Raw genomic sequence first — 16,309 nt, 5'->3', positions numbered from 1 at the left:
GCTATAGTGACCACACAAAGTTGACCAGAATGTCCCCCCTCACTTTCTCTATGCTGCTTTAGAGTAATGGGCTTGAGACACTATAGAATTGTTCTAGTTATCTTTGTACATTTGTGGTTGAGGAAATATGGCTATGTAATAAAAATCAAAGTGCAATTTAGTTTCTTGTAACATCTAGAGGCTGCAGAAGGCTGATAATTCAAACTTGGTGTACAAAGGTTGTCAGTCTTTATGTCCTGTGTCCTAGGATGGAAGATCATTCCAGTGCTTTTCACAATTTAACATTTACTAAAATAAAATATGTATCACTCAAGATCAGAGCATCTTTTAGTGTAATGTATACGATCTCATACTGTTGTAATGGAGTAGTCTGTCTAAAGGCAGCACCTTAACAGGTTGATCAAGCTGCTTCAAGGGGGTAAAATGGCAACTGAGGTTAATTTCTTTCCCGTAGTTTGTAGAACATTTCTTGTAGAGGCAGTGGTGAAACTAGTTCTTACTTTAGAAGTTTGTACTTGTCAGATAAAGACAAAAGCAGTATCAGTTTTGTAGCAGAGCTGCAAATCCCATCAAAAACAGCAATGCTGGAAGGTGCAACAAGGGAATTTCTCCTTCATAAGTATTTAAGCATATTGTTCTTGAGAGCTGTTGTACATATTAGATGTATGCTTTATGTAGGATTTCTGGATGCCACTCAAGTAGAAGACCAGCCTTGCCAAATCTGAGCTGGTACAGTGAGTCTTGGATCATGCACAGTCACCTCTCAGCACTTACAGCAATACTGCAGACAGAAGCAGACATTGGTCCTATATAGTATCAAACATTCAGCCACCTTACATGAGTATTGGGTACAAATAAATCAAACAGTTCATAAAAGGAATGTGGTGTCCTGGGAGAGTGTACCGAGTCAAGTCCATGCTTACTCTCAGGCTCCCCTTTTTGTGAAGTTCACAGGGACTAAATACAATGACAAAATTACACTATAGAAAAGCACAATTAAATGAAGACTGTAGTATTTAGCTAGCCTTGTATGAAAGTTTAGTAAAATGAGGCTGCTGATACCACAGTAGTTACAGCTGCTGGCTTTGGGGCTGAAGATTGACTATTCAAACCACCTCTTTCTGTAGTTCCCTTGAGCAAGGTACTTACTCTAAATTGCTCCTGTAAAATGACCCAGCTCTATAAATGTGTAAATGGAAGAAAGTGTCAGCTAAATGAATAAGTGTAAACATTAGGAAGAAAGGAAGAGAAATAAGTGTATGTAGTACACAACCCTGTGCCAGAGTATGGCAAAGAGTTCTGACAGCACCTGCTCCCATCTTGGTTTACAAGTATACACGAAATTAAGCAGAGATCAGACTATTCTGTGACCGGGCCAAAACATAATTCTGTACCTTCCAAAGGGACTTTACGGAGGTAAGCAGGCTGCTGAAAGGAGTGCAGAGGCTGAACCCTACAAACAGACCTCCAGTGGGGTGTCAAAATCAAGTCAAAGAACTTTCATTCCACCTATAAAAGTGTTACACATACAGAGAAAAAAAAAAAAATTCCATTTCTCTTGGACCTCCTTGCCACATGGAACACACAGTGTGTTGTGTTAAACAGCCAAGTACAAATACAAGACACGGTCCTGACCTTACTGGTCCTTTCTGCCACCACACTAATGGGGGAAGTGTGCAAGGTGTAGTGTAAATATCAAGAACTAGCAACTTCCGTTTAACTGGCACAAAATGTAATAGCAAAACCAATCTCTCAAAGATCTGGTGTGAACAACACAAACTTTAATAGGCCAAGGTATCTTAAACTCACACCTGAATATCACAGCTTGGAAATCCTGACTCCATTTACTAACTTTCCACTTGTACTCTTGCCTAAGGCTTCAAAACTTATCACAGACTGAATATTTAGTGTTCAATAAAGGTATGACAATATGCACTTTTTGTGATTGCAACTACTTGTTTAATCAGACTTATAACCTGAAGTCAGATCACATTTTAGAAGCAATTTGTGCAGAAATTCAGAAGATTCCAAAGGGTTTACAAACTGAACTGCAAGTTGACCATGAATTGTGGTCTAAATCAAGTAAAACCACTTCAGATATCTTTTTGAAAAGTAGGCTGATCTGTGGCAATTACAATTAAAATTATTAAACTTTGAAATAGGAAAATTTTACCCTGTATAAATCAGCAATTTACTGCATTTATCATGTGTTTGCCAGATCCAGAAACATAAAAGGGTATGGGGTATTCCAAAGGATAACAGGACTTACTACTCAAGAATTCTTGTTTCCCCCCCCCCCCCCACACTTCTGCTTTGGATAAACTGAACTTGTTTTGCCATTTTAAATGCTACATACTCCCAGGTATTAGGCATCATGTACCGGTGAGAATGTCACTAACTGGTGGGGCCAGTATCACACTGACACTCCAGCTTTATTATAGCACTTTAACACACTTATGCACTGAACAATGTGCCCTGATCTCAGGAACAAGAGGAGCTGTGAAAAGCAACAGGAACTGTAGTCATGTCCTCTGGTACATGCCCACATCAGTACTGTCACTTGCAGCTTTTATTAGACAGGAAGTACCTATTGTATTATTTCATTCTACCACCTGGTATAAAAGAACCACCAACATTTTTTTAGTAAGCTACCAAGCAGTTTTATTAGTGATATGTTTAGCTTAAATCTTTAACACTTTAAAAATACCACACAAACAAGTCCAAATGTGGAAGGTGAGGCTGTCCAATACACAAATAAAGTGGAATTTATCAGCAAAGAACCACTGCCCCACCACCCCTGCCAAAAACTGTGGCACTTCTTTAAAAGTAAAACTGTATTTACAAAATACTGACCTCTGCAAGCTTAGTCACCCTTTAAAGTCTTTTTTCTATAATTTCCTGGGAATTAATTTCTTCTTCTCTAGGTTTTCAGCTATCTTTTTTTGGAAAAATCCTGAAAAATAAAAATGAAAGACCAGATAAACATTCGGTCTGCTTCCTTGCTGAACAAGGTGGCCATAAGAAAATAGCACCCAGACACAGGGCACTGACCTTCCTGTGTATGAGACTGCTGCTCTGCCTCCTGGATGAACACGTCAAACATCTGTGTCTTGATGAACTTCTCCACAAACTTGCGGGTGTTTTTCGACTCGACAGCCTTGCAGAAGCCCTGCTTGTCAAAGACGCCTGGGTGTCCGTCTCTTTTGCGCCTGATGAATCCAGCAAAGTGACCAACCGTCTTCACAAAGAAGGATAGAAAGGCATCCGAGACAATCTTGTTGAATTCCTCGGCCGCTGTAAAAACAAAGGGCCATCAAATAGCATTAGTCTCTGTAACGATAATTATATGTAGTACTGCTGGACATCCATGGATGAATTTCAAAAAAAAAAAAAAAAAAAAAAAAAGTTATGTGCTACACGGCCCCTAAACTAGACCTTTTTTTGCCACTTTCATTGTACCAAGGATAACATTTAAAAAGTATTAGCATTTCAAAATAAAACTGAGAAATGTGATGCTCTCATGTGTGCTTCACTAGATATGTCTCATTTGGATGTCCAGGAACTAAAAATGCTCCTGATACTTGTCCCATTAGGTCCATCACATCATTATTCTATCAGCACTGCATCCAACAAACCCTGGTGTACATTTCTGCAGTGGTGACAGCATAATGCTGCAGAATAATGATCCAACACCACAGACAATTTAATAATGCTTCCCCACACAAAGATCAAATCAAATGCAAAACAGAAGCAAACAGGTTGAAAACACACTTGAATTGTGATTCTTGGTACTTAATGCCTCAAAAATGTCCTCCTGCAGTTTTGGGGGTAGGATGTCCCGTTCATCGCCAATCTGTTGGTGAGAAACATGGGTACCGTTACACCATGTCTGTTAGTAACCACAAGCAGCTGAGACCTGCTGCACATTCAATCCAGAGGCAGCAGAAGGTGAGGTGTAGAGCGCACTTACGCTCGTGATGAAAGGGTTTGCTGCACCTTCACACAAATCCACAATGAGTAGCTGGAATGACAAGGTACTCATGACAATCCGTTCTTCTGAGAAGACCATCAATCTGCAAGGACCTCAGAACATTTTTAATAATTTACTTGTATATAAAGTTATGTAGACATTTTTAAAAAAAAAAAAAAAAAAAAAAAAAAAAAAAGTCTACACTTTCAGGAGCACAACACGCAAAGACAACAGAATGACCCTGTACACCACGAGTGGTTGGTAAACACTGCATACAAATGCAGACCGTCACAGGAACATCACAGCACCATAGGCATGTAAAGATCTGCACAGTTCAAGACTGCTGCTTTGAGATTCCTCCTCACATGTCTTATCGAGAAGTCCCTGTGAGGTCTGAACAATCAAGAAACTGAGCCTTGCACATGCTGATAAGCCAAGTACTCAGGGAAGGGGCCTCAAGGCATCAAGAGACAACTCACATCACTCTGATCTGTGACAAAGTCCAAGAGATGTTTCTGCACTCCTAGTAGATACGGAGTGGGTGCCATGACAACATCAATGAGAATCTCTGGAACGATGGAGATGAAGGTGTGCTGCCAGCTGAAGGGGTAGAGCAGGGCCACTACGGCATGAATCACCTGGGACAACGTGCTGGGAATGAGAATGGACAGATCGAAGAGCTGTACTTACTCAAAAGTTTGTGGTTATGAGAGCTATGATGCCCCACTAGCTACAAGATCTAACCAGACAATGAACCACCTGAATGAGGAGTTGTCCTGAGCTCCTCTCCCGAGTCCCCTCACAGACAAAGATCATCATCATGCTTATTCCTGCTCATGTCATCACATCACATTTTTTCTTGGGCTACCTGAGTTCCTCCGCGACAAAGATGATGCGTCTCTCCAAGACAGCAGCTGCAAACACCTGTACTGCATGCTCATCCTGGAGGCACCGAAAGAGGGTGCGGAAGTCGACGTGCTCTAGCCAGGAATCCAATGGCCGTGTCAGCACAATGGTCTGGGAGTGGCAAAGCACGAGAAAACTCAGGTCAAAACATTCATTCAATGAGCAGACACTTTTGTCCAAAGCAACACAGAACTCCAGGTATTTGAGGCTGCGCTTTACACCAGAAGAAGGGTTACACACAAGCATATCACATTACAGTGAACACAATGAACACTCTCTATATTCAGTCTATTAGTATGTATCACAATGGCCATGTATATTAGTTTAAGGGCATATTGCTGCAATTTAATCCTAAATCCCACTCTGATTTAGATAAAAAGGGACCTAAACTTTTGTGCAAGTGCCATTAACCACCATCTCTATGTGCGCATGCACACCATTTACAAAACTCATACTTGTGTTTGTGTACCTGCCCCCGGACATGTAATCTCGCAATATCTTACATTAAGTAATCCAAAGCCATAACAGGATCTCCCCACACACACACACACACACACACACACACACACACACACAGAACAGAATTTAAATCAGTGTATCATTGATTATGTGTTGCAGTTACCTCAGTGCCTGACTCAGGGATGAAGCTCTTGATCCTTACAGTCTCCCCCGGGGCAGGAAACTGTGCCTCTCGAAGACTCTGCATGAATGGGTATATCATCGCCATAGATATCTGCCGCCGCTTCTCCACTTCATCAAATATCTGTACCCAGTGACAGAAGCCAAATGCTGATCAGGTGTTGAAACACACACACACACACACACACACACACACACACGAAACCGCTTGTCCCATACAGGGTCGCGGCGAGTCAGAGCCTAACCCGGCACCACAGGGCGCAAGGCTGGAGGAGGAGGAGACACACCCAGGACAGGACACCAGTCCATTGCAAGGCACGCCATGCAGGACTCGAACCCCAGACCCACCGGAGAACAGGACCTGGCCAAACCCACTGCACCCCTCTCTGGTGTTGCAATGTATCTATGCAACTAAGTCAGAGCATTAGGTGTCTAAGCTAATAAGATTCTACCAAATTGACTGGTTAGTCCAAGAGGTTATTAGAACAAACAAAAATCAAGCACAGTTTTTTTTTTTTTTGGGCCTGGATGTTTACCCTTAGAATTGTTAAAACTCTGTCCATCTGCTGTTTCAGGTCTAAATTTCTTACAAGCCTAAACTGTACAATATACAGGTTAAAGAAAATATTCTTAACACGATGTGTCAAAGAAACTAGAGAAAATGGAAAGCAAGAACTATTCTGCATGTATACATGACATGTACTCCCACTTGTCGATGTCCATGAAATGGTGAGGCAATTGCTTTAATTATGCAGAAGACACCACTTGCTATATTTGAGCATGTAAAACATTTTTTAAAAAATAAATTTGTTGCTCTATATAGGTGTGTTCCAATAGGTACAAATATCCTTATGTCCAAAAAGTTGTGAACACCTGTTTTAGTGAGGAATGTAGCATATGTTTGTACAAACCAGCACCAAGAGTATTTTATATTACAGTGATGCCAATTACTGGGGCCAAGATTTTCCATTCTTTAAGTTTAATAAATGATGACGAGGCCATCATTACTGCTAGGATCTCTGTACTGGTCATATACAGTTGTTTCCCTTCCTAATGGTTCAGCATCAAAAGTCTTGCTTAGAGACAGCCCTTTGCAAATGAAGCTAAAGAGACCAGCTCATCTTATTGCAGGGAAACATGAGGAACTCTGACCTCAGGGGGACAGATGTTACATCTCAATGGAAAAAAAAAAAAAATACGTACCTTAGAGAACAGCCCAAAACAGGCCAATTGGCTGATGATGCAGTAGGCCTCTGGAGAGCGGGCTCCTTTACCTTGGGGCTGTAGAGTAGAAGAGTACATAAAGCAGGGAGAGGCTTTTTTCTTCTAAAAATCAAGATGAAAAAAAGACAAGTGTATTCCTTCATAAAGACGCTTTTCTCATTACCAGCAGCCTCCTGCAGTAGCCGTTTTTCCTGCTGCCATCAATCTCTGTTAGGACAAAGGAGAAGGTCTCACTGTAAGGAAAAAAAAGCAGACATTACTACTAGGGTCTACAAAAATTTCCACCTCAAGAGAAAAAGTCTTAAAAAAGCTACCTCTAACCACTTAGAAGTCCTTAAATATATAGGAAAAACAAATCTCATTGTGTGCTCAACCTCCATTTCCAAAAGCATCCATGCACCACACATCAGCTTTATATACTACTGGATTGAGCTATACATGTAAACAGCCAGGTGTACCTAATAAAATGGCCAGTCAGCCTACATGAGTATTGTTTCTCGTAGGGAAACTACACCTGAAGGTTATTTTCAAGCTGACTGGTATCATGCAGGTCATCAAAACTTGCAACGAACATGTGGTTTCCTTTTAGCTAAACAGGATGTGGGAGAACTATGTTGTAGGATCAAAGTGAATTTATTTCATGAGGCAAAAACTCATTTTCAAGTTTAAAGAAGAGTGTCTATGCGCTGAGAAGTTGGCAGATCAAGCGTTATATACCGTACCAATCGTCCTGCAAAGCACCACAGCTTTCTGTGGGTTTAACCTGAATTCATGACAGGCAGTGTCAGACAGTTGTGAAAATGTAGTTGCAAGACTTTCTTTTCCAGTCAAGACATCAGCCTACACATGTGCAGCAAGCAACTGTTTACCTCTTTCTTGGTGTGCAGCTGTGGCTTTCTGTTCCCTCAGTGAGTGTGTGAAAAAGGTTATGAGCCATCCATAACATTAGAGTCTACCTTACCTGCGGTATTCTGTCAGAGGTGCCCATTTGACCCCCTCCGGAAAGCAGAAGAGGGTGATTGCCTTCAGTGTCTTCTGCTCTTCCTCCATTTGGAACTTCACCATGCCTTCACGCTGAACAACAACTTCAGTTAGGTACAAGAATTTACCACCCCTTCACCTGGAGATTGGCCCATACCCTGCTCCAACCACAAACGTGACTGTTAAGCACACATGCCAACCCAGTAACATTTATTTAGAGTGACCAATCTATGGAAGGCAAACAGTGTACAGATGTGCCACTGGGATGCATGTGTGACAGTCACTGCAAGAAATATCAGCAGCTCAGATTCAACCATTATTGGAGCTTTCCGTTCTGGAAGGACAGTTACCCGAGTTTTAAATCATACAAAGCCGAGTAGACAGTATGGCCAAAGTACCATGATCACTGTTAGCTAGTAACCAAGAAGATTAGGTTGGAACTCACCTTGGGGAACTGATATGTGATTTTTGGCCCATAGGTACCATCCCCCTTCTTCTGGAGGCTTACCACCACAAGGTACTCAAAGAAGTGCCCGCTGGATGAGCAAGAGTGAGAGGTGGGCTTTCTTGCCAGAACTTTTGGTACAGATGGGGTAATGGGAGGAGACACCTCCAGTTTGTCTCCTGCAGGTGGAAGAGTGTGAGATGTTGAAATGGCAAGAGATGCCACGCAGCCGCTGTCTTACGAGATACACACATGGAATCGCCTGTTCTCTTATTCTCATATGCGGGATGAACCACTACTGACACGAGGGTACCAAAAAAAAAATACAATGCTTAAACTGAATATCAAAATAATGTTGTCACGTTCAAAACGAATGCACACAGGTGCTTCATATCTAAGTCAAACAAGCCAGAGCGAAGCAGAGTTGCATTGTATTATTTGCACTTAAAATCTGGTAGAAAAATGAATTTGAGGAGGATGGATGCATTTTTTCTGGGTTTATCAATTATGGCTTTCTTTCCAGAAGGGAAATTAGTTCAAAAGGTGCAACAATGAGGCTGAACAACAATCCAAAAAAAACATAAGTAGCATTTCACCATCAACCCCCCAACGGCCGTTGATGAATCACTCTACTGAAACAGCTCAGCAATGTTCTCCTGAACAGTTTTTTCCAAGACAGCTACAGTCACTGTGCTTAATTAGCCTCAAGAGCCATTATACATGTTTCACGTACAACTGGTAACACCTTAATTGTAGCGCCTATGGTTCCAAACAGACCTCTTTAACACAGCTTGTTTTTAAAGAAAGGAGGGAGAGAAAAAAAAAAAAAAAGGTTTAATGCACTTTGTAATAGGAAGAACATTTTGAGGCAGGGAAAAAAAGTCAACATTAAACTGAAAGATATTATATAACTATTCAGTCTTTGCTTGAACTGAACTTTCTTTCTAGTGATCATACAGTTAACATGAAAGAAATCCTTTCTATACATCAGCAAGTAGTCCATGAGTAACAGGCAACTCTCTGGAAGAGCTACATATTAAAATCATTCAAAATTTGTTTTAAAACTCAGTCATAGGTTAAAAGGCACCAACTGGGAGGAGAAGTTGAATCGTAGTCACAGAACAGACACTTACGGCCACCTGATGGACATTCGCTGTTCTTGGAAAGCTTCCGTTGGAAGGAAGACCACAGTGAATTTATCATTTTCAAGGGTCCTTGAGCTTCCTCATTATCCTCACTTGGCGTAATAGTACCTTTGAAAAGCGGTGGGAAAAGAAATGTAATAGTGTCCTTTTCTCGGGAGCATTACAAAACAGTAGGCAGAATAACATTCCCATTTGACAGAATCTGCACTTAACATCAATTATAGATAGTTAGCTTACATGAAAGCTAAAAAAAATTCAGAATGCGTAGGAATGACAGTTCGCATGTCTCATTTGTTCAACAGCTGCATGTCTAATATGATTTTCTGTAAAACCCAAAACATTGTCTGTATATAGCAAAGTATTGGCACAACTTTATGAAAGAAGCTATTGTTTACTTGAATTTACAGTTTATTTGTAAATCACTGGAAAGTCAGATTCTCCCTCAACAAATGGCCTCCAACAATGTGATCCTTTTGGACCTCTTGAGATGAGGACAAAATAAGGATTAGCAATTCATATTTTAACATGTTACTGGTTCAATATTCAAACAGTTTCTTGGTGTTTTATTGACCACATTATCAGCCACTCACTGTCTCAAAGTATAGTGAATTATTCAATAAGAGGGAAAAATCATCTGGTTTTACTAAAGAAAGATCCACTGTGACAGAAATGTAGATTTGATGGGGGGGGCTGTAGGTGTTCTACTGCTAGTTCAGATCCCACCTCCTATTGCAGGATCCTTGATCAAGGTACTTAGCTTGAACGAACCATTTATATATTTTAAAAAAAAAAAAAAAAAAAAAAAACAGCTGTACAAATCGGTAATTTAAGTAACCTAACGTTTGATAAATGTCAGGTTTGGCATCCTTTTTCCAGATGTTTCACCCTCTCTCAAGGTGTTTTCATCATCAGTTTGTCAAGTGAGAAAAGTGATTTGTTGTGCTGATGATCCCTCTGTGGCGTTCACACAATAGTTGAGCAAATCCTCCAGGGCTACCAATCTTCTCCCTCATCTCTCACCATTTTAAGCTGAAAGCCACTTGGGCAAAAATATAAACTAAAATAAATGTAAATTATTTGTTGCCAGTCTACTCTGCCCCACACTGCTAGCTTCCAGCACCATCTGCAGTGGATATTTCACCTTCTCAAAAGAGGCTCTTCGACTAAAAACATGTATTTATACATTAAAAAAAAGCCAGAAGTTCTTTAAGTTGCTGACGAAAGAAACTCAATGTTTGTTACTTGTACAAGTCTAACAAGTGAGCCATTTATACATCAGGATATTCTGAAAGGGGTTAATTCAGAATAAGTGCTTTTCTCAAGCATATGGTAACAAGACCACATTTAAGAGTGTAACCGCTAAGCCACGTTTCCCTGACCAAACTCTGAACTCACCGATTTTCCGTAAGCGCCGCACACGAGCGTGGAGAACAGAGGCTAGTGCACACCTGTGCTCTTTCTCTGCATTAATAAACATTTTATCTATGAACAGTCAGTGGATTATTTCAATATCCAATAACCACTCAGAGTTTGCTCTAGAACTGCCAACAAAAGAATTAATGTAACGCAACCGTTAAACTCTTGGACTGGAACGAAGCCACGCGTTGGTGAAAAAGATCGTACCTGCAGTCTCACCCCACACACAAACCGTGGTCCTTCAGCTACACCGAGTCCTTTGAAGCCATCCACCCTAGAAAAATGACTGTCATACCTCAGTCATACTCCATGATCCTGACACTAAGCAGCAGGTAAGGTGAACATCTGGACTGTGCAACAGATGACTAATTACACTGATTAAAATTGTTGGGGGTACTTATTTTTTTTCACACCTACGATATCATGTTTTATGTTACGGGGGGGGTGCGGTGGCGCAGTGGGTTGGACCACTGTCCTGCTCTCCCGTGGGTCTGGGGTTCGAGTCCCGCTTGGGGTGCCTTGTGATGGACTGGCATCCCGTCTTGGGTGTGTCCCCTCCCCTTCCAGCCTTACGCCCCGAGTTGCCGGGTTAGGCTCCGGTTCCCCGCGACCCTGTCTGGGACAAGCGGTTCTGAAAGTGTGTGTGTGTTATGTTACACAACAAGGAAATAAGAAAAGAAACACTGGTGTCACATTTTCTATCAGGCTTCATTAATATGATATTAGAGCTGACAAACTGATCAAATCTAATAGCAAAAAGCTACAAAAGAACGGAAAAGGTGTCAAACACTTTCACCCATGGCGCACATCTAGAGAGCCCACTCATGCTCATCAACGGGTGGAACACAGAGAAAGCAAGTGTTCCTGAGAACACATTCTTTCCTTTATCATCTCTCCGCAAGCATCCTGTGGCTGGTTCAACCTGTTAGAGGCACTGAGCGACAATGATGGGCAAGGCACACTTGTTCTACACATTCCCAATATGCGACCTTCTCACCGCGCTCATACAGCTGGGTTCGATCGCACGCGTTCCTCCCCTATGAAGGCATTCCTCAAAGAGCCGAATAACCTGCGTTACGAGTTCTGCCACCTGCGCCATCACAACTGGGGGAATTTCCAGCAAGCGTATTCATCTATGTAGTTGGTAGATTTCCAATGGTGGAAAATAACTACAAAATACTCTTGTGTCCAGGTTCTCTTGACTTTGAAAATAGAAATGTTTACCTTAGTACTGCTGACATGGAAAAGTCGCTGCTGTAGCAAAATCAATTACAAAGGCAGCTCAAAAAAAAAAAAAAAAAAAAGTGTTTAAATACCAAATCTGAGCACTAATGTATAGGATCAAACTGGAAGTTGACCATAAAAACTGCTAAATTATTTGTTGTACAGGAACAGTGCTCAAAAAAAAAAAAAAAAAAAAAAACCCCACACATGCCAAAACATGAGGGGGGAGAAAAAATAAAAAAAAAGGAACCACAGCTGAGGATAGATGGACATTAACAAAAGAGTGGAGAGCATTCCAAGATAGACTGAAGGTGGCTGGTGAAGCAAAGGGAGGTCCTATTGCCAATTACCTGCTTGATTTCCATACGTAGTATTTATCAGTTCCAATACTGGGTCCATCACTTGAATGTTATCAAATTATAACATGAGTTTAAATCGAGAGTGCCATGATTCAGATCACGGGATGGTTCCTCAAACCCGCAACCATCTTTGACAATCAGCAGTGAAACCTTAACGCTGCGACCGTGAGAAAAGCCTGATCAACAGCACACAAAAATTGAGACAGCACCAAATGGCATTATGACACCGCTTTATGGCAGAAACCACCCTGGGCAAGGTTCTTAGGAACCATTCATCTAAAGTGAGAGCGAAAGGTTCCCAGCCCAGATCACAGGCTGGCCTCAAGCCTGTTTGGAGCCAGACCTCATGTCAGATATCTGTGTTCATTTGATTCTGGTCTTCAGCGAGCCTGAGGTTTACATGTGTGCTTAAAGAGCGATAGGGCAGCGGCCTACAGTATCTCTGGAGTCAAGTGTCCTCCCTATTATTTAGCTCAAGGCTACTCTCTTAATACGCTTTGGAACTGGTTTTAAATCTACGCCGGAAGACTCCAAATGTATATTTCCTGTTACAATCAGAAGCATTAAAAACTCCTATGGTTTAGAAAAACTTTTTTCTTCTATAAAATGGGCTTATTAAGTGACATTTTATCTTATTACACTGTCATTTAATTTCCAGAACAGGTGTTTTATTCATGCCTTCCACATCATTCGATGTGCAAGCCACACAGACACCGTTTCTTCCAGAATGAAAGATTGACAATCTCAGTAATAACCCTCATGCAAGAAGAAGAATAATTCATTTAGCTGACACCTTTCATCAAAGTGACTCGTGTTAAGTTACATTCAATGAATTCCCAGTTTATACAGCAGGGTCATTTTTACTGCATAAATTCAGGGCAAGTACCTCGAATAAGTACTATAGCAGAAGTGCAGGATGAAACATTTTAGCAGCGCAAAAAAAAAAAAAAAAAAAAAAAAAAAAAAAAAAAAAAAGCATCTGTACTCTTTGAAGAGCAAAATATGTAAGCAGTGATCTTCAGAAATGTATTTCTTTATATCACAAACATGTCAGCCACATTATTAAAATGTCTATCCGGGTCGTCCTGTGCCGTATGATTGCAAGACAGATACCAGACGTCCGTGACCGTGCATTGGACTAGTGGTTATTCATAATGAATAAAAGTGAAACATTAAAAAGAAAGCTATAAATGACTGTTTACAATCATTACAAAATTTGTGGGTGTTCTAAAAAAAAGCTTGGAACTTGATATTTTTCATTAACTATTTCTCATCCCTCTCCAAAGAAATAACAGTAATTTAATATCCTCACCACAAGAAATCACCTAATGGGGTGATTTTATAGAAAACATGTTAACCATAATATGCTAGGAATGGGCTACTGTGTTCATTTTGATGGTGGACTATAAGGCTTCTCTACATTAAAGCATTATTAAGGCAAATAACCAAACCAAATACATAGTAAAATAGGAGGGGCGGGGGGGAATTAAGATACTGAACATTAACCTGGATTTTCAAATCTTAAGTGGGGAATACAGTTTGAAACAAAAACACATTCATGTGCTCATTGCACCATAATTCAATTATATTGCAGCGGTTTTGTAGTGATGAAAGAAGTTTGGACTTTTAAACACACGCCTGTACAATTCTTTATCATCATCATCTCAGGTCGTGCACTACAGACCAACGACTGAAACAAGCAACTGAGCACAAACTCCACAACCGTCCCGAGACACACAGCCAGATAAAATTGGCCCCAACGTGACATCATCAGGTGTCGAGTACAACATACATAAAGCAAGCAGAGTATATAAAATGCAGCGACTGTCCCGTTCAATGTGCTCACCCAAATGCGTCAGAAGCGCTGTGCGCAACTCTCAGGATATGGCTCTTCAAAGAACAGGGCCTTTCACCTCATTCACCTGCGTTCTCCCATATCCTGCAAAGCGTTTCGCGCCACCGCCGAGAGCACAGCGTGGGCAGCTTTGGCACAAAGCGAAAACACCACCCAGCAGACGCTTCCATGTTTGACATGTGTCTCGTCGCACAAGAACCGTCACGAGAGCACATGCTGATGAGTAGGCAGGGCTCCCACGCTCCTCATTGTGCTCAGGATGAGCAAGGTCAAGGGAGCATCGAGCTTTAGTGAGCAGACCAAGTGATGGAGGACAGCGATTTCGAACCTAGAGGCCCCTTGTCCAGCACATCAGGGAGGACAGCATCCTCACATCACATCTGCTGTCAAGGCAACAAACCTCATGATGCCTTCCAAAAAGTGCCATGTTAACACTTTCTCCTGTCTACAAGTGGCTCCTCGTTACAGAACAATGTAACACACCTACATCAATAGTCTGAGGTGGACCCCCGCACCCAATGCTTCCAGGATAGGCTCCGATCCACCATGACCCTGCTCAAGACAAGCAGTTACTGATCAAGTATGGACGGAGCAACAGTATCATACGTGTACAATAACCACCTGGCACTACAGACAAGCTTTTCTTATTTTTATGCCGGGAAAGAACTCTTGACAGAGAGAGAGAGCGTCTCAGAGTCAGAGGAACAGCAGAGATTCACAAGTGGAAGGAGCTCGGAGAGAAACACGCCGGGTCCACTCACTTCTCGTCGTGTCCTTCATGAAGTCCGGGAGCCCAGCGCTGCTCAGAGGTCGCGCTCGAACCGCCCCCGGCTTCTTCTCCTCGTCTGCGCTCATGGCTGCCGAGGCACGAGAGCTCCGCTACCCATCCAGCGACCCCACACACACACAGTCGGCTACCCTTTTCCACCACCAACTCGTCTCGCGACGCATGCCATAACTGTCAAGCAGAGGTGCACGGGACACGTTTCACTTCCTCCGCGCCGCGCGTCTTTTCGCGTCCGCCACGCGCGCACGCGCGCACGCGCGTGCCTCGTCGTTCGCTCGGCTCACCTGTGCTGCCCGGTACGCGCGGCGCGCTGAGGTGTCGCGGTAGCGGCGCGCAGCTAGTCCCTAACCCCCCCCGACACGTAGTCTCCTTGTCAGCCGCCGCACGTTTGTGGGCGATGACATTTTTACGTCAAGTACAAATCTCTGGTCGAGTTTTGTGTCAATGATCGCCTCAGTCGATCAACTTAGGCGCTGCGAAGTAGCTGAATAAATTAAGAAGCGCTGAGAACTCACGCACCCCCCCCCAACCCAAGGTTTGGTGTTTTCTGGCGCTGGAAAACACGGGCGAATATGCAAGCATTCATCACGCAGTATTCATACACCGATAACTTATTATAAACACCTTAACCACCCGCTGCTCATCTTGGTTTTCAACAAAAAGCTACAGGACGCCGGTCGCCAATTTGGACGGAAGCAACATGATTTGACAGAATGCAAATTAAACTGCTCCGTGCAAATAATTCACGTAAATACCCAGCAGATAACATGTTCAGCGATGACTGTTGGCTGCTGTTCTGAAACGTGGAGGTGTAAGTATGTGAAATAGAGACTGAAAGCCCCTCAAGTTCCCAGCACTACATTCTACAACAGTCCACATCTGTCACTTTTACCTCAATTTACACTACTGCTGTCATCTAGGAAGACTACCCTTCAAATTCTTTTTTCTTCATAGTTTCAAAAAAAACTGGACCAATGACTCAGAGTGTAATCTCAGCATGGATTATGAAGTTTGCACCCAACAGCTTCATATTTCCCTTTCATCTTCCTATTTTCTGCTTGGCCTCCTCATAAGTAAAACTTTTCTGGTTCCAGGTTTGAGTTTCTAGACATCGTGATAATGCCTCCAAAACCTGCACCCGGCAGCTCAGCTGTTTTTGGTACGCTTAATCAAAAGCAAACTTTTTCTCCCCCTCATTTCATTGAAAGAAATCACATTTAATTCAAAAAGACTCTTTGCTCCCTGTGAAGAGCTCACTGGCCACCACTAACCTGTCCGCTGTCTTGCCTGGAAGTTGATGGAGAGTGACACTCCAAGGAGAGCTCTGGAACAGCAAGGTAAATAAAGCACGTTACCTA

The 16,309-nt window shown here is 42.2% G+C and overlaps 1 protein-coding gene across 3 annotated transcripts; it reads right to left on the bottom strand.

Moving 5' to 3' along the window:
* Nucleotides 1–2,289: 2,289 nt before the first annotated feature.
* dennd2db (DENN/MADD domain containing 2Db) lies at nucleotides 2,290–15,312 on the bottom strand. Of its 3 annotated transcripts, XM_018750715.2 has the most exons (14): nucleotides 15,236–15,312; nucleotides 14,926–15,122; nucleotides 9,299–9,418; nucleotides 8,166–8,344; nucleotides 7,701–7,813; nucleotides 6,903–6,972; nucleotides 6,719–6,796; nucleotides 5,499–5,639; nucleotides 4,839–4,987; nucleotides 4,450–4,621; nucleotides 3,971–4,021; nucleotides 3,772–3,853; nucleotides 3,052–3,294; nucleotides 2,290–2,953 (listed from the first exon to the last, which is right to left on the bottom strand). In XM_018750715.2, exons 2-14 carry the CDS (start codon nucleotides 15,017–15,019, stop codon nucleotides 2,889–2,891), a joined length of 1,557 nt encoding a protein of 518 aa, XP_018606231.2. In that variant the 5' UTR covers nucleotides 15,020–15,122; nucleotides 15,236–15,312; the 3' UTR covers nucleotides 2,290–2,888. The 3 variants fall into 3 exon arrangements, with proteins under 3 accessions (XP_018606231.2, XP_018606230.2, XP_018606232.2); XM_018750714.2 differs by lacking the exon at nucleotides 15,236–15,312 and having other exon boundaries at nucleotides 14,926–15,229; XM_018750716.2 differs by lacking the exons at nucleotides 14,926–15,122; nucleotides 15,236–15,312 and adding an exon at nucleotides 14,156–14,327.
* Nucleotides 15,313–16,309: the final 997 nt, after the last annotated feature.

This window comes from Scleropages formosus, chromosome 16 (genome assembly GCF_900964775.1).
Source record: "Scleropages formosus chromosome 16, fSclFor1.1, whole genome shotgun sequence".
Lineage (NCBI taxonomy): Eukaryota > Metazoa > Chordata > Actinopteri > Osteoglossiformes > Osteoglossidae > Scleropages > Scleropages formosus.
The sequence above is the reverse complement of the archived record's forward strand: the minus strand, read 5'-3'. Positions and strand labels throughout refer to the sequence as shown.